Source organism: Crocodylus siamensis, chromosome 5, assembly GCF_052110815.1.
Source record: "Crocodylus siamensis isolate JL-2025a chromosome 5, ASM5211081v1, whole genome shotgun sequence".
Classification (NCBI taxonomy): domain Eukaryota; kingdom Metazoa; phylum Chordata; order Crocodylia; family Crocodylidae; genus Crocodylus; species Crocodylus siamensis.
The window spans coordinates 47,158,002-47,181,058 of NC_143399.1; the positions used below are offsets into that span (position 1 = coordinate 47,158,002).

A 23,057-nucleotide genomic window follows, 5' to 3' on the forward strand; every position below is an offset into this window, starting at 1 on the left:
GATGAACTACATAAACCGGCCAGTTTCTTTTTCTCATCTGCCACTTTTGAATCTAAGGAATCTAGTACCAGACAAGTAAAGAAATACTGTCTTGTGTATACTTTTTCCAGTTTGTTTAAATAATGCATTTCCAGTCAGATTATTTTTTACACACTGTAATAATATGGGGTGCCATTAAATTTTAAAAAGTGTTGGAGGGATGCCTTGAGTCTAAACAAGTTGAGAACCACTAATCTAGACCAACCATACAGTTGGTCCCCTAAAGATATCACCCAAAAGAATTCTTGCCTTTTGCTAGGTCAGGTTTACCAAATATTGCTCTTCTAAAAGCTACTGTAACATTCCAACTAGACCCTAAACTTTTACCAGAAATAGTGCGGGATTTGCATTAAAACCAGTTATTATTCAGAGACTAAATTCTACATGTTGTACCTTTGCTGGACTGCTATCTTTCTATATCTATAAGACAGAACATTCTGATAACTCTGAGATCCTTTGGGAGCAAATAGAAATCATTCTGATCTTCAGATCTCAGACTCTTAAAATGAATTATGGGTTGCATTAAGATCGACCATTCTTCTTGAGTTAGACTCCTTTTCATAGTTTCGTAGTTGTTAGGGTCGGAAGGGACCTGAGCAGATCATCTAGTCCTACCCAGTAGGGCTCAAAGTTGTTGTTTTTCTTAAGTGAAGATCTTGTTCCTGAAATCTGTAGAGCATGTATTTAAGGATTAAATCATATGTTTACCAGTCATTACCCCATTGTCTGAGCTTCTAGATCAGATGCACAATTTGCTCTGTAGCAGGGGTGGGCAAAATATGGCCCGTGGGCCGAATGCGGCCTTCCAAGGCATTTTAGACAGCCTGCAGCAAGTCTTTTGGCCCTGCATGGCCCATATGTAGCGGGTAGCCCAGGCCGCGGTGCATGCAAACAGTCCCGCCACCCCCAGGCATGCAGTGAGACTGAGGCAGCATGGGAGCTGGACTCATCTTCCTAGCCGAAGTGGCTCGCTCCTTCCAGCCATTATCACTGGACCCAGCCTACCTGACCAGATACTTCAGTCCATCTGCCCTGCATCCACCACTGGGAATGTTGGACCATGTAGGTGTGTGGGCACCCCTCCAGCCTGCAGCAGTTCACCAAAACTCCCTAAGTGGCCCTCCAGCCCAAATAATTGCCCCCCCCCCACACTATAGTAATTATTTAGGTAGGGGCTCAAATCTCTCACCTGCCTAGGTAAGAGGTATAACTTTCCTACAGTAAAATCCATGTAGACAAATGCTCTGAGAAAACATGGGGATTACTTACTTTATAGTAATTGGAGTTCTTTAAGGTACCTTTGTTCAAATCATTCTTAGGATATGCTCTCCTTCCTCCTTGTGGTGAGGTTAAGAAGAACCTGAGCAACTTTCCATAGGCAGATTGTGTGTCAACAGGTACAACCCCTACTTGTGAGAATAAACATGGATATTAGATAGCTATATAAATATCAAGACAGGTGCAATGTTAAAATTCAAGAAGTAATCTTAAAATAGTTCAAATTGTAAAATAAAAGATGGCTTGCAATATATAATAAAATATTTGAATATTTTTTGTCCATGTACTGTATTTGCCAGAATCCAAGATGACTTTAAATTTAAGATGATCTCCCCTATCCAGTAACTAGATTCTGTGCATGGAAAATTATACATTTGTTTATATATTTTATGTATAGTTCTGATTAGTAGAAGGTAGTCTTAAGGTAGTCTGTATTGGGGAGAGCAGCAGTGGTGGGTAAGGGCCAGAACCCCCGCCCCTTGTGCCCCCCACTCCCTGCCTCCTGCACCCCATGCTCCCCTCTTTGCAGCCTGCCGCTCCTCTTTGCATCTTCTGCCTGCCCCCGCCTTCTTACCTTCTGGTGCAGCTCTGCTCCTCTAGGGCAATCAGCAGCAATGTGGCACATGCCCAACCCAGCCCTGCCCCCTCTTCCCCGCCCACCTTAGCTATGACTGTTCCCCTCACTCCTTGCTTCTCCTCCCCTCCCTCCCGCCTTACCTTCTGCTACAGCTCTGCTCCTGCTGTGGGAGAAACATGATGAACACTTAATAGAATTTTCATAGTCCTTGGCTATTTATTGAACTTCATGGTATGACTGGATAGGTAACTTATTTTTTGGTAATTTTTAACTTAAAAAATGTGTTTAAAAAATATCCCATAATATATTCTATGTATTGTTTATACAGCTCTTGAAATGCACCAGAGCTATATAAAAAACAGCCCTTTTTCATGGGGAGCTAAAGTTCTAAGTATGGATGAATCATAAAATATAGACTAAAATGGCAGGGTGGACAATGAAAGAAGAGGAGAACTACAGAAAAAGAAGAAACCTTGGCTTGTTATGTCTATAGGGAAAGTGTATGGAAAGCCTTCAGTAAGAGGATATAGAACTGTGGTACAAGTGAAGGATATGATTTGTAGAGCTGCACTGATATATTGGTACCATAATGAATCAGCACTGATAAAAGAGAAATTAACATTATCGGCTATCAGCTTTCTTTGGCCAGTGTAGATGATAATGTCACTGATGGATATAATATGCCTTCTGGCCAGGGCCCCTGGACACCACTTGCATGCATGCAGCAGCACACATGCACGTGACCAGGAATGCAGCCGGGTAGCATGGAGAGCAGTGCCTTGCAGGTAAGTCTGTGGAGGAGAAGGGGTATGGGGGGTGGGGTGGGGGGCAGATCAAGGCCCACACAGTGAGGGAGGGAGTGGGATAGGGGCAGGGGCTGGAGGCATTGCCCAGCCATGGCAGTGAGTGGGACCCAGAGTGGGGAATGGGATGGACACATGGGCAGCTTGTCTGGGGGTGCAGGATGAGGTGAGGAGGGGGCATAGAGAGGTGGAGAAAGGGAGCATGAGGGGAGGAGGGAAGCTCCCTGCTGCTGTGCCCACCCCCTGTGGAGTGCCCACCCCCTCCAGATATGTGCACAGGGCAGTAAGCTCAAGGCTTTCTGCTCTGCTGCCTTTCCCTTGGGATACCTGCGCTAGCCGCATGTCCCCTGCCCACCCAGCAGCAATGGGGGTGGTGAGCTGTGCCTCCTGCTGCTAGGTGGGCAGGGGTGCATGGCCGGCACACGGCCCCCAGGGCAAAGGTAGCAGAGTGGAGAACTCCGAGCCCACAGCAGGCAGCCCACATCCAGCCTTGCTCTACTTGGCTCTACTCCCCTCCGATTACAAACATCCCCACGCTTAAAAATGTTGATGTCCTATGTACACAGATGTGCCATACCACACGGCCCCCTTCTGCCATCTGTCCCCCACCCCCATGGACAGCTCCCTCTGCACCGTACCAGATGGATGGTATTTAGAGTCCTTTGGTCCCTCCAGGCTCTCTGATTACAGACTCTTTCAGCCCCACAGACTTCACACCTCTGCTTCACCCTCAGAGAAGTTATAGGTATGTCTGTGCTACTCAGTACCAGCACAAGGCAGTACTATATTGAGACAAGTCACACATGCTGTCTCCTGAATGGAAAAGAGTTTATCTGCCTTGGACGAGTGCTATGTATGTGCCAGTAAATTTTACAGAGAGGCAGACCTTATTGGTGTGCATGCTGTGCAAAGCTGAGGTGACTGCTGCTTTCTGGTTTAGGAGTTAGTACACATGAACCAATATGTCCTACTATTAACATTACTTGCTATCACAATTGAACAGTAAATTTATACCCTTAAAGATTTCAGGATATAGCTCATTACATCCAGTTAATCGCATCCTCAGTTGTAACCTGGACATGTGTTCAATCAATCAATGGCATGATAAAAGGAAGAATGTTACACACATTTTTTGTGGCATAACTTTGTGGCTGGTTCCTATCATGCCATTAATTAAACATGTGGTCAGGGATGCCCGTGTGGCTGGGAGCCCCATCAGTTGCAGGGATGCACCTTGCGCACTCCTGAGTTTGGGAGTCTGCAGCTAATGTGGCTCCGAGCCATGGGAGTACATGTCCATGGGGCTGGGAGCCCTGGGGGCTCCCAGTCATGGGGATGCATCATGTACCCCTGTGGCTGGGAGCCTGCAACTGAACCAGACTCCCAGCCATGGGGGTGTACCATGCATCCACACAAGCGATGGGGCTGCATATTGGGCCCCCACAGCTGGGAGCCCAGCTCAGCTGTTGGACTCCCAGCTGAGTGGGTTCCTGTTTCATCCCTGTGGCTGGGAGCCCCATCAGCTGAGGGGACTCCCCAGTCTCAAGAGCTTGCTAGTTGCTGATGCAGGAGGAGCCTGGGCTTCCTCTGTAATGGCTATGAGGCATGATGGGATCTGATGTACGATCCCACAGTCATGCCTTCTGCCATGCGTGTGTGGCATGGCAGGAGGCCCAGTTGTGTGGATTACACATCAGATCCCATCATATCTTTACTTGAACATCTGGAGGGGCTCTTACACACTGAATTTCATTTCTTCTAGTATTTTTAGTGCAGGAGGAGATTGATGTGATCTGTACATCAGTGGTTAGATTCACAAGCCTTAGAGTTGATGTGGTAGTCTTGTATATAACCTCAAGAACATACAAAGCTGCTTTGCTTGAGTAACTCTAGGCATGGATGGGACCCTGCCTCTGCTTCCCTCCTACTTTGAAGATATTGGAGTAGTAGATAAGGAGTGGAAGAGCTCACCCAACTTAAGAACTAGTGCCAGGACCTGCCTTGATGGTCTCCTGTAGGGCTGCCTGTGAGAACCTACTACCACAATTAACACAATAGAGGCAACTTTTTAGGCGATAAGGAAATAGTAGCAGGTGTTGTTCTCTGCCAGGCCATTAGGTTGGGAGTGGAGAAGAAACCTCTCCTTTGAGCTGTCTGTGTAGATTGGGCTCAGGCCTTCCTCCTCTTTGAAAGATGCCAGCCTGCTTAAATGTATAAAGAGATGGGGTAGGTATAAGGGAGATTTAAATTATCCAACGAAGATAGAAAGAGTATGGTTTCTACTGCTCCAGCAAATAATTTGTGGATGGGCACTGCTACCACTATCTCAAATAAGAAGCAGTGTCATGAGGATTGGAATCCTAAGTGGAAATGTGCCTAAGACCCCAGATTGCCTTGATCCAGGGAGGGAAGTAGAAGGAAATGTTCTGAGCCTAAAATGTCCCATGCCAAATTCAGCTGTAGTACAATGCCACTAGAGACTACTTTGGCTTGTTTATATATTTGGCTTTTTGAAGAATAGTTTGATATTGTTCTTTTGAAAAAAAACTGTGGAAAATATAACAGTTGATAAGAAATAGAAAACTAAAATAGAGTAAAATAATCTCCTTTAATGTGTCAAATACTACAGCATATGCCAAAAGAAGGCACGTGCACTTGCAAGAACTTAACATTTCCATTTTGAGGGAGGGTGCGCTGATTGTGTCTGAGATGAAAAACTTCTTCCATTTTAATTGCTTCCTGTCATTTAATTAAAATGTCATTGGAAACTAATGAACTGACTCAGCAGTAAAAATGCACAGATGTAGCCTGTAAGAAGAATTTTCTTCAAAGGATAATTTATACAACTGGAAGTCAAAACAAGATAAGAAAAACCTTACTCTAAAATAAGATGTAACAAATAAATTGAAAGTAGAAGAATGATTTCTCCTTTATTAAATAAGTTGCAGTATGTAGGGCATCCTCAGGATGAGGCATATTTTTGCAAATTGAGCTTGTGTCAATACCAGTTGAATGCTCAAAAGGATGCAGAAAACAGCTTCTGATTTTGTGCATCAAGATAATAGCCACACACAGTAGTCTTTAACCAGGAATATTTATAGTAGCTATAATTCTGTATTGCTCTTTTTGCTTGCCATGTCAGACCATACTCACACACTTTTGGCATCAATGATAATATATTTCTGCACTTTGACCTAATAAGCAATAATAGTTGCTGAATTGTAGCCAGGATAATGAATTCAATCCGTAAGAAATTAAGGATTTGAATCCAGCAGCTGCCAGGAGTGACCCAGTTCTCTTTAGATGCCAATTTATATGTGAAGCAGATAAGTAAAGCTTGTTGGTGGAAACAGGGCAGTGTTTCCACAATAGACTGGTCTTTCGGGGTGAAAACAGACATTGTTTGCATGCCACCATAAAAATATGTATGGTAGAACAAAGAGATAGCAAATAGATGTCCACACTTTTTGTTGTGCCACAAACTGGTTGCGACAAAAAGTAGTAATAATTTGTATCACTTTATTGCAGCAGACATCTATTTGCTTTATGGAAGGAGAGTGTAAGCAGCCTGGAGCAGCCCACATTCTCCAGCCACCTCAGGCAGGTGCTGTTGGGGCTTACGGGGCTTGGTACTGCGTGCTCCTGGAATTTCTGTGCCAGATTGGCTCCTCAAGCCTCAGGAGTGTCTACCTGGCTTTTCCTGCTTCCAGAGATGCATCATTTGGGATCTTGGGCCCCTACCACTTGGGGCATGTCTCTGGAAGCTGGGAAAGTCTGGGTTCCCTTCTCGGTATGCCCATAACAGTTTCTGGGGCATGTCTTCAGATGCAGGGAAATGCTTTCCCTACTTCCAGAGATATGGCCCTGGAGATTGTTGGGGATAGGTCTCTGGAAGCAGGGAACATGTTTCCTGTTGTTCCACGAGATTAATGGAGGGGACAATGGAAAATGTATATTTTTCCCAGTGAAGTGTGTCAGTTGGGCTGGGGCATATCCTGGCACAGCCCATCTACTTCATTTGATGATGTCTGTTTCTAGCCTCGGATGGGGATGATTATAGCAAGGAAAAAAGCAGACGTATTTGTTTACTAATATAAAATAGCAAGGGTTATTAATAATTAAATTATTTCCCAGGCAGATTTTCAGATACCTGCAGAGTCACTAATTAAAGGTACAGTTTTGTTTGACTTGCATGTTGGTTTTATAATGTGAACTGAACTGTCTAATATTATCAGATGAAGTCTTATCTCTAATGTAAAGCTAATACACTTGAATATTCATGTAACAAATACAATATGATCTTCTGCTTTATAGTGTGGCAGTACTCTGGTGTGATCATGCTAGGAAATAAAGAATGATATTACTACATAGGGTGTATATCTCCATTAGCTGTTACTCTAGGTTACCTATATTTTCTTGATAGCAGTAAAGAATTGCTTACCATTCTTCATGTGCATGTGAAAACTTACTATGCCAGCTCTCATTTGATTTATTCACATGTTAAAAGGCTCCAAATTATGTAGGTCTTTGTGTTTGGTTACAAAGCGAGAGTCTGTTGTGGTGTCTGTAATGTACCTAAAAATACGAACAAGTAATTTAATTAAATATGCAGGTGTGGAAGGTATATTATTAAGTACTGCATGTGTCTTATGGAAATTTGCTTCAGAATTGATGAGCTTCCACATCCCATTTCAATCTCTTTCAAATTTTTTATTTTTGAGGCACAGTTATTTATGACAGGAGTACTCAATTATTTTTTCTTGTGATTTCTCACCCCCAGCCCCCTCATCTGGTCTATTGTTTCTCTTTATCAGTTCAAATTAGATTTATAATGTCCTTGGGGAAGGGATCTTGTCTTCCTACTTGTCAATAGGAATGACACTAACTAATTACCATACCCATCTAACACTGTTTTCTTATGCATATGGATATATCTTGGCTATCTTGAAATGCATGATGAATGATGGTTCATGCTCTCATAATTTCTTTGAGTTGACAGTTCAGTTTGATTTTTCATTTCCTCCTGAAGAACCTTTTCTTAAAATTCTGAAGACACTTAGGGTATTTAGCCTTTAAAATATTTCTGTTTACTAGTGGTTTCTCTTCATAGCACTTTTACCATCAAAAATTTGTTAAAAACAACCCCCCCCATTCCCATGAAACATACTAACAGAGAGGAAAGGAGACATGCTTTTCATTTGGCTAACTGGACAATGGAGCTGAAGTGGTCTGTCCCAAACCACGTTTTTTCAAATTCCATAATAATTATCCACTGAGCTGCTTATAGGGATTTTTAAATATAATTTTTATGATCAGTCATTGTAGGAAAAACTAGTTTAGCTGAGTGTAGGAATGACTGGCTTATTTGGAGTCATGCTCGAAAAAGTTAAGCTTGGGATAGTAGCAGCAGTTCCTATATATATTTGCTGGTTAGCTTAAAGCAATAGTCATTGCTTTTAACCTTAACATAAGCCTGTGTTAAAATGACGTGGTAATTGACTCTCAGCAGGCTGCTAGCATTTATTTCTAAACTGGTGCTACTACCAGTGGAGCTGAAAAATGGTGGTAGTAACGAAGCAAAATTTCTGCTAACACTTTCTAATGAAGACAGGCCAAAGAATTGATTCAAACATTGCCTTCTCACAGCATTGCTCAAAGACATTGCCCTGCTAAATCAAAATGATTCTGTCTCTGAAAGTGGATAACACAGGATTGTTCAGAGGTTCTAAAACCTCCATAATTGAAAATTATATAATATTAGGCTTATAGGAGTAATTTCATTCTAGCTTTTTAGATATGTTTTCTGCCTCTAACCAATTTGATGTATTTCTGTATAATGCATATCCTTATTCATGTTATCCTTCTAAAAGCCTCAATAATAATTTGTTTATAAGATCCACAATCTTAATTATTTGTTATTTTTTTAAATACATTTCCCAGTTGCTCATGTGCCCTTTCCACTGACCTAGTACAAAAGCAGTTGAAAAAGATATTGGGATGAAGAATGCTATATTTCTTTAAAGTGCTTATTCATTTAAGATCATAATAAACAGATTTACTTCTAAATACATAGAAGAAAATTCAGTGGTCCAGTAAATTGTGGAATTCATGCATAACAGAAACTGAATCCCAGTTTTACATGTACAACTCAACTCAGCCTTAACTATGTAGCTGGAAGTAGTACCTTCATAATAATGGCACTGAAGTATTTTTCAAAATTATTCTCAATCCTTTTCTTTATACAGTTCAGCATCTTTGCTTGTGTTTTTTTATTGCTGCTGTACATTGAGCAAATATTAATTAAGTTGCCAACAAAATGGCGATTCCTTTTCCTTAGTGGTTACATTTTGTAGCCCGTGAAGGTCAACCCAGGTATGATTGTTGCTAGTGGAAAACTTCTAATTTTGAGCTCATCTGCATATATGGATAGCTCAAATTATTCTGTGCCTTATAGAACATTAATTTTGCTTGTTGCATTCTGTCCTATTTTTAGTTCTTATTGCAGTTCTTCACTTTACCAGCCTCAAGTATGCTTTCTCATCTTGAATAATCTAAATAATTATGGTTAAATGGTATATTTTTACCATTGATCTATGACTTTTTTGGAACCCTCGCTATTAACATGAGAAGCAGTTGCAGATATGAGTGTTGAAACATCTGTTTGTAGTGTGATTGTTTTTTCAGCACAAAACATGAACTCAAAGTTTCCATGTTTTTCTTATTCCATATGCCTGTGTCTAAATTCTTATAGCAGAGGTAAATAACAGTGGTCTGTTTTTCTCAGGCACAGTAACCTTGGTGTGCGACCAAAAGGACTGTCTACATTGGTTAAGAGTGGTGTTCCAGAGGCACTAAGGGCAGAGGTTTGGCAGTTGCTTGCAGGATGCCATGACAACCAGGCAATGTTGGAGAAATACAGAATTCTCATCACAAAGGTAAGAATTATTTATTCTTTTGCTTTCTAAGACAAATTATATGGAGAGTAGCAGTTTTCTACGGCTGCAAAGTAGCTTTAGAGAACAGAAATACTGAAAAGGAATTGAAATGATAGTTAACAAATGTTTATCCCCTGCTACAAATAGTTGCTGGATAGCATTAATATAAATAGCCCACCTGCCTGCAATAGGGTTTGACACAACTTTCTGTAGGAACCTCATAGCCTGTTGTTAGTTTTGGTTCTTAATGAAGATTTATTGGCTTGCTTATATTTATGGTTAGGGATCTACCCAACTTGAGTAGGCAGTCAGCTGATTGTTCAGGCAGATCATGGGGCTGGCTGCCATTTTCAAGGATTTCCATGAAATCTGTGCAATCACAATTTGGGTAGGTCCTTATTTATAGTACTGCTTTTGCAGCAGCCCCCATTCCTAACACTTTTTTTGACTTGTTGAAAAGTGTTGTTTTGGCAAAGGGTATAAAAAGATCATATTTAAGAACAAGGAGACTTAGCTTTACTGTCTTTAAAAACTTCAACAGTGCAATACTGCTGAGCCCTACAATCTTTTCATCTAGAGGAAGACCCTCTAGATTATCTCCCTTCACCATGCCCTAATACCTTTATTGTCACAGTGTCTTAATAATTGTGTTTTGAGAAAGGTGACTTAGGGTATGGATACATTTTCAGTTTGAGATCCAGTAATTTCCAGTGCTGCAAAAAAATGTGGTAAGAATGGGACTGTACAGACATTTCAGCTTCCTTGTGGGAGAGCTGCACAGGCATGTTGTTGGTGAGTTCTCCAGCCAGATGGCAATAGAAGGCTGACCCCAAAGGAATATGATGATTGGCAGCCTGCCCTTCAACTTGGACTCCCAGAGACAGCTTAGACCTATTCAAGTAGCTGGAGTAGTAGGGGTCCCTGCAGGGCTTGACAACTTGCCACAGGGCAAGTTATCAGGGAAACAACCACACTTGCTTCTTTTCCCTCTCCTCCCCACACCCCAATAAGCAGGGGGAGGGAGAGCAGAGGACTGTGGGATACTTGGGATGTTAGGGACCCCCATCCTGCTATATGAAGCCATATCACTGTTATGTCGCACTGCTCTCCAGAATAGTTGCTAGTTGAAACACCTAACAGTTTGTGATGGAAATACTGTGCTTTTTTCTGCCACAGACTGGTTGAATGCTTGTATGTTTACTTTTTGTGCCAGGAAAAGGGCATTTCCTGGCACAGATATAATGCCTGCCTGTATCCTACCAGTGATCATGGATAGTAGGTTGGAAGCCATTGGTGTACAGTTACAAAGTCTGTGTGAACATCCAGATTTGCAGTGTTCAGTCATCCTACTTAATGAGATTTATTTTTCTTCTGCGTTTTTAAAACTCATTGCACCATATCATATAGTAGCACATTATTTCCTTTGAGGCATCAGCCACACAAATGAGCGTAATGGGAAGAAGTAATGACTGCAGTTTTATGTGCTACTTGTAAAATGTGCTAGTTTCTCAGCCTTGGAAACTAAAAATATCTTTAAAAAAATGATATGGGATAGTCAACAGAAGTACAAGCTTCCTCAGTGTCTTCTCTGTATGGCCTTGAATACTGACCTGAAAGGTTCACTGATTTATTATGGGTAGTAGTAATTATTATCATGCTTAGAATGCCTGTTTGCTTTAGAATGCGGGGGTCTTTTAAAGGCTTTAATGAAAATATTTGAAAATCAGAATGTTATGAAACTTTACTTCTGCTTCCTTCTTTCAATCTGACCAGGAATTTAAGATGGAGAAGTCCCCCTGGAGAGAGTTTTTTTAACTTTATAGTCTCTTTAGCTTTTGCCATCCATAGTGCCATGTTTGAGGATGTATTTTTGCGATTTGAACACAGTTGCTACATCCAGATGAGCCAGGGCATGCAACAGTAGTAGCACAAATAGTAGCAGCACGCATTTGTGCCACTACTTTGTGTCTTGTGCCTCAGTGCACATCCCTGCCTATGCACTTTGTTGCAGGACAAATTGTTCCACTTTGGGCAAACTGCCCGTGCACAGCTCCTCCTGGCGTGCTGGAGCAGCCAGGCACAAATGGAACAGTAGAGATGTGTTCACTGGCAGCCAGATCATCTCACTGAAAGACCAAGTCTCCATTTGTTCTAGTGTGTGCTGCTGTAGCATGCTCTGTGCCGCCTTTTTTCCCTGGCACTTGTTTTTGCTACTGGGAAATCCAGGTAGCAAATTTTGCCCCCACACTGCAAATTTACAGCACAGGGCAAGCTTTTAACGTTGCATACAAGGAGTTTGTAGCACCATAAAGAGGATTGTGGCGCCACAAAATGCATGCCCTCACTTGTCTGAATGTGGCCAGTGGGTATGTCTAGAGCAAAAGGCATGCAGAGATACTATGATCTGACTCTGCTCTGGACTAATAAGTTTTGTTTCTTAGCTGAGTGCTGCTCTGGACTAATAAGTTTTGTTTCTTAACTGAGTTAATTAGCCTAGGCAGTGTCCAGTAGCATGGATATACTCCTAGAGATAGCATATGCAGAACTAGCTTGAGATATTTCTGCATGGCATTGTCTTGCGTTGAAAAGATATATTCAGTTTCCTCTGGGAATCAGTCGGGGACAAATGTTTTGTTGTGTACTGTATCAAACCACAGATCAGTCCCTTTGATTCCAACAGTGGTGAAGTTGTTTTGGTATAAACAAAGTCGATTATGTTCTGAGTCTGGCCTTCTAAGCTAATGCCTTACAAATATTTAGCTATGTTTGTTCATGATCCTAGTAGAAGATATATATTTTGACATGGCTTATTTTTCAGGGTTCTTTAGGGATACAATTCAGATGAAATACTTCATTGTCACTTGGGTTAGCAATATGGAGTAGAAAATCCATACAATTTTTGTAAGCTCAGCTTTCACATATGGAAATCATTTTCTCTGAAGGCATAAACTGTGGCCTGTAGATTATGACTGTGCAGTGCTGATGATCAGAGATGTAGCTGGGCAGTTTTGGACCCTGTGCAGTGACAATGCATGGGGCAGTGGTGGCTCTCTGTCCCCTCCTGCTAGTGCCCGGCTTCCCTCTCATAGTTATGTTACTGCTGCTGGTGATTTTGTTTGTCATAGGATGGATAAAGTGATTTGTGAACATGGAAAGAGATGAGCATAGAAACTATGTACAGAACCACTTCAGAAGTCCACCTGTTCTGGTAGCTTCTCCCTAATGATGGTCAATAACAAATGCTTCAGAAAAAGTTGCAATAAAACTTTATGTGGACAGATTATTATATATTAGTCCATTAGGTAAAGTTTCTCCCTAACCCCATACAGTTGGACATGATGTATGTCTTGAAGATCTTTTCCTTTAAAAAAAATCTAATCTTGGATAATGTATCTTAAGAAATTTCATTTATATAAATATCTAATCTTTTTCTGAATTAAAATATTAAATGCTGTGCTATAATATCTTGTGGCAAGGAACTAATAGGTTTTTGTCGTGTGTCAGTTTCAGATTTTAAATTTACCATCTAATTTCACTGAATTTGTCATTGTTGCTGTTGTATCCAGATGGTAATTAAGAACACCTACCTAATGTTTTTCCTACACAATATATCTACCATCATCATCACACTATTTGTCATCTTTTAATTTTTCATCAGAGGGAAGTCTCTGCATTCCTCTGATTTTTATTTTTCTTATCCTGTTCTATTTGCATGCTTTTTGAGTAATCTCATGTGTGTCTTGGGGCTCCTTGGTTTACATGTTTAGGTTCTTGAGTTTTTTGACTTCTCATTGTCATACTCCAATGGTGCTCAACCCATGGCTTCCAGCCTAGATTTAGCATGTGGCATGTGGGATCAGCAGCTCAGCCCTGTGCATTCCCTTCCCTGCCCTGCACCATGAAGCTCTCTTCTTCTTTCCCGCCCTTTCCTTTGATATTGGCAGCTACCTCTCTTCCTCTTCCCTTCCTAGAAGGGAGTGTTGGCTCACAGTGCAGCTGGGTAGGTTACAAGAATCTGACCCATCACTCTAAAAGGTTGAGCTCCACAGTCATAGTCTGGCAAAGTAAAGATGCTTCCAGTACTGTAAGAGGCAGTTGATACAAAAGAGTAAATTAAAATTAATTATATTCACAAACATGGTTTCTTAGGGGGCTATATTGAGGCAGAAAGTTAAAAAAAACTTTACCTTTAGTGCTCTGAAGACTTTAATGTGCTAAATATGGTTTTTAGCCATTACTGTTTGTCTACTACCTTGAATACATTCAGAAATGATCTCAGATATTTTACTGTCTGGAGATGTTGAAACTACTTCAGCACTTAACCCATAGAAAAAATGTAATTACTTAACATTATATAAGATAGATTTATAGACAGGCAGGAAATGCATATGGATGCTAACATAATCTTATAGCAGATTTCAAACAAACTGTTAATTTAATTTGAGATTCTAGTAATTATAATATTTTTGGTAAACAGTACTGCAAGAATAATACTTTGGATAACCACTGTTTAGATAAATTCATAAATATTGTATCTACATTTCTTCATGCAGATCAGAGACAAAATAGAATGGAAAGCAAGCTCCTCAGGCTCCCAAAAGCTTATGCTGTACATCTCTGATTTAGTTAATCTTTAAGGTGGAAATCTATCCTGCCTTCTGCATGACTTTAATTTTTAACTGTGAATCTATATCAAAACCAGTATTTTAAATACAAAGAAATTGGAATTCTACCACTGTGTTTTGCCTTTTTTAAGATTATTTTTTTAATTTTCATGAGAGAGAATAGCTTTTGGGGATTTTTAAACTTTAGCACAGGAAAGGGAGAGCTTTCCCTTTTCACAGAAAAATAAATGCTATTCTTTGTTCTTGGACAGATGCATTGTATGGCCCTCTGTCAGGGGTGCCAACTAGCTCTGGATTACATCTGTACCATAGGACTCCTTGTGGGCAGATCTGATACAGTATTGGCAGTACAGTAAGCAGCCATAGGCCAGGTAGCTGCCTGCTGTGGCAGTGGCCTTGGCAGTATGTGGAATCTCCACCACTGGAGATTTTCATGAGCAAATTAATTAAGTTCTTTCCTGCTTTGGAGCAGGATGTTAGCCTAGATGACCTCTCAAGGTGACTTTCATTGCTGTTGTCTATGATTTCTATAAGCAAAAGGTAATTAAGGGAAATCAGAGTAGGAAAATTTCTCTAGGGAGAGAAGAAAAGGATTGTGGTACTGCTTCTTGTACATAGGGCTTACAGAGCCCATAGCAGGGAAGTGGTGCTAGGGCCAGCCAGCTGGTGTGCAGTGGTAGTTATTTTTGGAGCACTTCCCTAAGTCAGCACCTGGAGCTGCTGCCCTGGTTACCCACCTTACACTACTGAGTGCTCAAATAACTTTTTAAAGCAGGGGTCAGCAACCTAAAGTCAACAGATTGGATTCAGCCCGCAGGATTTTTGGATCAAGCCCACAGAGCCATGGCTTTAGTGGTATTCGGAAACAAGGGACTCTTCCTGCACTGTCACAGTCAGCTGCCTGGGGCTCTAATGAAGGGGGGAGCATTGCTTATGTTGGGCCACTGTTGGGCGTCATGAGCTCTGGTAGAGGGGGGCTTTTGCCATGCTGCATTGCAATTAAGCATTGGACTATGAGGGGACATTGTGCCACCATGTGTCTTCCTTCCCCCATCTGCTACATTGCTTCATTTCTCTGTGGTATATTATAAAACCCCGAACTGTCCTTATCTGGACCACCGATGGGAGGTGCTGCACCCCACCTGGGATCCACTGATTTGGTTTTAACACTGCTCGAGTCCTCCAAGACCCCATCCAAATACACCATATATGTTCTTTACATTTTCTACTCACAGAATTCTTTGCATATATTTTTCCTGACACATTCCTATGTCTTCTGCCTCTAATATATCCGTATACATTCAGACAATTACTCTTTCCCTTGACTGTTCTGGTGTTACAAAGTTTAACCCCTTTAATTCCTTCCCCCCGACTTTCTCTGCATATTTCTCACATAATTTATCATATTTTTCTTTGTTTAAATAAGTCAGTTGTCATGTCTTTTGGTTGGAGAAAGAGATCATGCTTTCAAGGTGACATGCTCTGTTTGCAACCCCAATATCTCGAACAGTACCTTGTCCCCAAAATCATATCTGTTCATTGTTGATTCCTTCTGCACCCTATCCCCAGTTAATGTTGCCCTTATCTGTAATCTCTGCTCCAGACCAGCATCCCATGTTCTCTTCCGTATCTTCCTGCCATGCCACTCCCAGTAGGCTGACCTTTCATCATGCTCCTGACTATCCTTCTCTAGCTGCTCTCACTCTGTCTCCCTCTCTCCTCTGCTCCTGTCATCCTTCTGGCCTCATCTCTCACTGCCACCTTCTTTGCTGCTGCCCCTGTTACTGTCTCTGCTGTTGCTCCTGCCTTCATTTTCACTGTCATCTTTTCTCTCTGCTTTTCCACCTTTATCTGTTCTCCCTCTGTCTCAATCTTTATTTCCACTCTTCATTTCTTTTTCCACCTCCTAGTTATTAGTTCCCACTCCTATTGTTTTGAGCTTCAGGTTTCTCTCTTCCACTTGTGTCATCCCGTTGCTCCATTGATCTCTTTCTCTGCCCTTAAGGCATTAATTAGACTCTCAGCTGATCACTTGATCTTATCCAAAGGGTTGAGATGCTGATGGGAACCTACCACAATTTTTTTTAAGTTTGCACCAATTAAAGTGCCCCTCCCATCCCCCGGCCTCCTGGAGCATGTCTATAAATGCCCAAGAGTTTATTAAGGGAACAAATTGTAATTTGTAAACAAATTGGAAAACATCATTATACCAGTTTATAAATCCACAGTGTGTCCACACCTTGAATACTGTCCCCACACCTCAAAAAGGATGTAGAAGAACTCGAGAATGTACAAAGAGGGGTAACAAAGATACAAGATATGAAGAGGCTTCAGCATGAGGAGGGACTAAAGAGGCTAGGCCTATTCAGTTTAAAAAAAGAGATGCTTGAGGGGGAACATGATAAGGGTTTCCAAAATACTAAATGGCAAAGAAAAGTAAATAGGGGTTTATTATTTACAGTGTTTCACAACACAGAAATTAGGGAGTCACAAAATGAAACTAGTAGGTAGTAAATTTAAAACCAACAAAAGGAAGCTCTTTCTCATACAGTGAGTGTGTCTGTACAAGATGCTTAATTCACAGAAGACTCATTCTAATGCGCTGTAGATTTTGTCTAGTGCACATTAACATCACTAAAAAAGCATTCATCTGCACTAATGTGCAGTAGCGCTTATTATGTTGCACTAAGTACCTATCATTACAGGTACTAAACTTAATGTGCTTTAATTATGACCCATTAATGAACATGTATGTGCACGCAGTGTGTAATTAAAGCGTGGAACTCATTGCAACCAGATATTGTGGAAGCTGATAGTTTAGCCAGATTCAAAAAGGCATTGGGCATATTTTTGGAGGAAAGGTACATCAATAGATCTTGATTATAAGAGTTAGGGGTACAGCTTCTGAATCAGAACTTCCTTGAACCTAAATGCTGGAGGCTACAAGTGACAGTGTTGGCACTGGATTTATGACCCAGATACTTTGTTCCTGGCAGACCCCAAACCCTCAGACTGATAACGACCTTTCCATTTGATAGTAGGCGAATTTTATTTATACACAGTAATAGTAGACAAGAATAATGTAAACAATTCTATATCTACCTGTCCTAGAGCTGTCATCAGAGAGAAGGTTCACCTGGCCAGTACGCGAGCTTCACCATGAAGTTTGTATGTCAGATGTCAGCAACTGGGAGATCGGAGGCCAAGACTATCTCCCTGCCACAGTGGGGTAGATGAGATGGGTTGGTGGTGTGCCCTCTGTTCATGGTGGGCTCAGGTTCCCCTCTTGGGGACCCTTTGCTGCTCTAAAATCCTTCCTTTTGTATTCTTTTCTCCTCTTGTGATGACTCTTCATCTCTGGCTATTGCTGATTGGTCTCTGTTATCATTCATACTGTCCACGTTCTGCCCTGCCATCAGCATATTCCTTTGTTTCACAAGCCCATCACAGGCACATATCCTAATTTGGGCTTTACCAGTGTCCTTCTAATTTGTTCTGTTCCCCCAAAACCAGAAATCCCAAGGGCTCTGCACTTGGGCACTGTGACCTGGTGCCACCTTCTTATGTTATGGAACAGTGTGGTATATCATGTCTTTAATTTCCCAGCCTGTGTGTCTGCTTGCTGCTTGCCTGTTGGACACAGTGGGCCTTGAGGAAACTTTCACAAACAGGCTTTTTAGAAATCAATTACCCTTGCCATTGCCCTGGACCATTGTTCTAATACGTATCTACTTTACCTACAAGCCAGTGCCCAAAAGCAAACCTCTAAATACCAGTTTGTAGCCATCAAGAAATGAACAGTATAAGAAACCCTGGTTATACCTAGTCCACTCTCCCTCTCAGCATCTACTCTCTGCCCTTCTGGCCCCCCTCTACATATGATGGTAAAGGTACAGTTGGATCCAATGCATTACCCATGCAATTGCGCCTTCTGTCATGCCACACGTGCATGGCAGGAGGCATTCATTCCAATTGTGCCTTATTGTCTGTGTAGAGGGAGCCCAATCCTGGGCTCCCCCTGCATCAGCAAGAAGCAGGCTCTGATGGTAGGGACTATGTACAGCTGGGACTGAGCCCTGTCAGGCGTGGGACTACTTCTGACTACAGGACTGCCTACATATGTAAATGAAAGCTGGATAGAAACCAGCTATAAAGTTACTACACATTTTTTAGCAATAACTTTATAACTGCTTGGAACTTTTGTCAGGCACTATAATGGCACTGAGGTGCCTGCTACTTGTGGAACGATCCGTAGGGAATCCAGCTGCAGGTTGCCAGGGTAACTAGTGGGAGTCAGCTGACCGGAAGGGGCAGGGTCTGGCTCCCATATAACCCCAGGCCGAGGCCAGGCAGAGAGTTCCCTGCTGGCAGTCAACGGAGAAGGAGCTCTGTCAGAGCAAACAGTGAGGAGAAGCCTGACTGCATGAGCAGCTCCTGATTGTTATGGGGGGAGAATTCCCTGGTAGGGATTGAATGTTGTTTAGCTGGACGGCATTGATTTTATGTTATAGCCCAGGGGCTTGTGTTTTTGTGTTTGCTGTTTAGACCAGAGGACCAGGTGAGGCTATTAGGGGTTGGAGGAGGCCTCATAGGGGCTCCACAGTAGTGTGGGAATCCCAGCGCCAGAGAGGGCACAGAGTTTTGGGTGCACTGACCCCAGCGCCAGAGAGGGAGCAGCATTTTGGGTGCACTGACCCCAGCGCCAGAGAGGGAGCAGCATTTTGGGTGCGCTGACCCCGGCGCCAGAGAGAATGCAGCATTTGGGGTGCACTGACCCTGGTGCCAAGGAAGAGGCCAGGCACAGCTACAGCCCCCTGAGCTCTGAGGCTGAGAGAAGCCCCAGAGCAGAGGGAGGGATGATTGACGAGCCCCAGAGGGGGCGGAGTTGTGAGACAAGGCTACAGAAAGCCTGAGCACCAGAGGGCGCAGAGAGCAAGACTGACCAAACAATGTCCGGTACATCAGCAAGGCTTGGGCTGCGGTGTAAGGGGAGGAAAGGAGCTGCATTGGGGCAGAAAATGGGCAGCCTCCTGCTTAACTAACATGCTCTAATTAAGCAAGTAACAACAAGGCATGGCAGGAGAGAAGGCGGGCGGTTGGCCCATAACCGGTGGGCGGCGCCACTAGTGGATAGACCCCGAAGAGACACTTCTGTCATAGGCACTATAGGCTACACGTGCAAATTAACTATCTAAATTTATTGCGTAATTAACAAGCTAATTGCACAATAGATATAATGTATAGAGGGAGTTTGTGTGACATAGGATACTGGGCAAGATAAACCTACAGTCTGACCTAGTAAATGGTAGTTCTTATGTTCTTAGAAGAAAAAAAATTGGCCCTATTGCTTAGAAAAAAAAAAAAATATTCTACTGTAGAGGAGTTGCTGGACTTGAAATTGAATAAAATCTTTCCTGCTCCAGATGCTTCTAATTAACATTTTACATTCTGTTTTATTTTAGGCTGTTTGATATGTAAGGAAAAGGCTATTATACTAATTTGGCTTGTTCTGTTAATAGTGTTGCTCATGTTGAATTATCTAGAGAATTAATTGTTCTTCAAAGCTGTGAGTCCTTGGTGGGACACACAATTTAAAAATCACACTTCTCTGTTTGCTAAGTTGCTAGATAAGATTAAATATTTTAAACTGCTTATGTAGGGGACTTAAAAGTTTGTCAAGGAAAGACCATTAAAAATGAGAAAAAGCCAGTCAGGCTTATTTTCATATAGTATATTCAGAAAAAAGCAACATTGTTCTCTTGTATGGAGGTCTTAGGCATACCTGCAAGAGGAGATAAATTTTATGCAAATGTAATTTAAATTTTGTGAAATGGTTTAAAGCTTTGTATGATAGGTATCAGGTAAGAATTATTTTTAGTGTCAGTACATCAAAAGATTTGACTTTTGTGTATGGGAATCAGAAGAGATTATCCATTATTGCCATTATTTGCTGTGGCAATAGAAGTATTTGCCTAGAAAATTAGAGATAATCAACTAATTAAAGGAGGTAGGACTGGGTAGAGTTAGCCAAATATGAGCTCTGTATGCTGATTGTGCAATGTTTCTTGAATCTAGGCCAAGGACATCATTGCAGACAATTCAACAAGAGTAACAATTCTGCAGATTCATCCAAGGTTTAAAATGCGTTGTTAATAGTCTGGTATTAAAGATTTCTAAATCAGTGTAAAAAAAAAAAAGCATCTTTTTAATTAACATGTTTAAATGGGCATGAAGCACCTTGGGGAGCAATATCCATCCACGTGGGGCCAATTACATGAAGGTAAATATATATACCATTGCTGAAATGGAGCAGGAGAGTTGTGGAAGGATAGAATAATTAATTATACTGTTCCTTGTCCTGGTTAGAATCTTATTGATTAAATCGAGTGGAATACCTGATTTATCTTTTCTGTTACAAGAAATACCGATATTTGTATGTGGCATTTGAAGTTTTAATGGTATGAAACACAAGTGTTCAGTTTCAGTGGAAAAGGAAAAAACTGAGAATTAAAACTTCAGTTCCTTATAGACTAGAGGTGCTCAACCTCTGACCTGTGGGCCCAACAGGGCCCATGGAGCGATCAAATCTGGCCCAGTGTGATCCCTATGGGCCCAGAAATTTAATAGCTGGAGAGTGGTGGACATTAATATGGCCATCTTTCTCCCTACCAAATTCCCAAATCCAAGCTGTTGGATCTGGGCTACACCCTCTCCCAGCCGCGTCTGGATCAGGGTCAGGCCCTGCCCTGCCCCCTCTCCCTCCTTTCTCCCCTCTCCCCATGGGGCCCAGTCAAGCTCCTTTCCCCTGAACGGCTGCATTAGGGCCAGGCTGTCTCCCACTGTCCTCTGTATGGCTGGATGGTGCCTGCTGCATCTGCCCCACGCACCTGATCAGGACCACCAGCCAGATCTGGCCTGTATGGATAGACTGGGCACTGCCCATATGGCTTACTGAGGAATAAGCATGAGCACCATTGTTGTAGATCATTTAAGTTAGGTGGGCTCTTAATTTTGCATATACTATTAAACATTCAGTCCTGTCCTCTGAAAAAATATTGGTTCCACCAAAATTGAAAACAGCATTAATGGCAGTAAAAGTAATCAGAATGCACTCATGTAGAGCTGAATACAATCCCATGGATACCATAAAAGTGTAAATCCTTCAATCATATGGAATATTTAGAAGATTGACTGATTTCTGGGATAAGGTTTTGAACAAATTTTCTTGATTAACTTGTTAACTATTACAGATGTCCTTGATTGTGAACTAAACAGTATTTTGGAATTGGTGAACTTTGAGAGGTGGTATAAATTAGATAACTAAGAGCATGTCTACATTATGCTATGTCACCGTAGTGACATGCTTTGGCGATGTAGCAACCATGTGTGTCTACAGGTGACTGTGAGCTACTTCGCTGTAGTGGCACACTTCCCCATTATAGCGCACCACTACAGTGCGCTAAACGTAGTGGCTAAAAATAACTGTGCGCTGCTCATATGGCACAGTACTTGCAAAAGGAAGTATTAAAGCACAGCACAGTAACAATGTCTCTGTAGGGCAACTTGTAGACATGCCCTAAGTTAGCTATTTGGGACTGAAATCTTCATGTTTCACGAATACCTCCCAGTTTATTGGTGTATTTCCATGCAAATACCATGCAAGCCATTTAAGCTACAAAAAAAACCCCCTAACAGATCTATCGTATTTAGAGACCATGGCATCCAAACAGGTCAATATTAAAGGTGCACCCATCGGGCCTCGATCATTCGGTCCCTTGCTGCCGGGCTTTGGATATATATGGCTGTTCTTTGGGCCGTCCCTCTGGTCTTAGAAAATAGATGTTTCTCCCTGGGGTAGTCTTTTCCCCAATCCCGCCTGCTACGGCTTCGTCGACTCTTTCAGTGGTGGGGTCCGACTACTGGGGCTTGCCTATACCCAAGGCCTTCGGGTAGAAGTCTTCTGTGAGGCTTCAACCTCCCCTGTACCTCACCCTGAACCCAGCCATGATGGGGTGCTGATGTCTTTCTTGGCCTTACCCTCACCTGCAGGTATCTTAGTTTCCCCCGGGACTGTGCGTCAGGTCTCACCCAAATCCAAGCTACCCATTATGGGCCCACCTGACTCTTGGTTCTCCACCTGGCAGAGCCCTTCTTCCTACCCGGTTGGCCCTAGGGCTTTATGTTGCTCACCCCCCAGCCCTCCCAAAGGTGGGAAACCAAAAACCTAAAAGAAAAGACTATTTACAACACCTGTGACCTAACTACCACAGTCGGTCAGCTTGGTCCGAACGTGCCCTAATTAGCCCTGACCCACGCCTGGCCGCACCCCTAGTGCCACTCTCTTCCCCTTTTATCAGAAAGTGCTCTACAAATTAAGCAGACCCTCAACGTCCTTTCCGGCTCAGGCTATTTTCTGTTCCTTGAAGGGCCATTTTACGTCCTGGGTTTTATTTCTAGCAGCCCCTGTTGCTGCTGAAGCCTTCCGCCTCCCACTTAGGGTTGTCCCTGGAGCCAGGTTAAACTTGTACTGGTCCCTCTTGACTCGGCGCCTCAAGTCCCATTGTTCTTCCTTCTTCTTTGGGGCCCACCCTGGTTACCCCACTCTCCTGTCTGGTGCCCGGATTGTCTCCCAGGGGTCCTGCGTCAGGATGTATCGTGGCCGCTTCTTTTCTTCTTAACCTGCTGCTGGCGTCTTCCTCCTGGAGAACTCGGAAGCAGCCTTCTGCCCTGTGAGAGGCGTTCCTACTCCCTCTACCTTCAGGGAGGGGTCCTGGGAGTACCTCCCCTGTCGACCTTCTCA

General features: G+C 42.4%; 1 protein-coding gene across 2 annotated transcripts in view; it reads left to right on the plus strand.

Annotated features, from left to right (window-relative positions):
• RABGAP1L (RAB GTPase activating protein 1 like) overlaps window positions 1–23,057 on the plus strand; it is a 480,584-nt gene that overhangs the window by 125,948 nt on the left and 331,579 nt on the right. For both annotated transcript variants that reach the window (XM_090046904.1, XM_090046905.1), the window contains exon 13: window positions 9,482–9,632. In XM_090046904.1, the coding sequence (XP_089903030.1) occupies window positions 9,482–9,632 (151 nt within the window). The remainder of the gene's footprint in view (window positions 1–9,481; window positions 9,633–23,057) is intronic.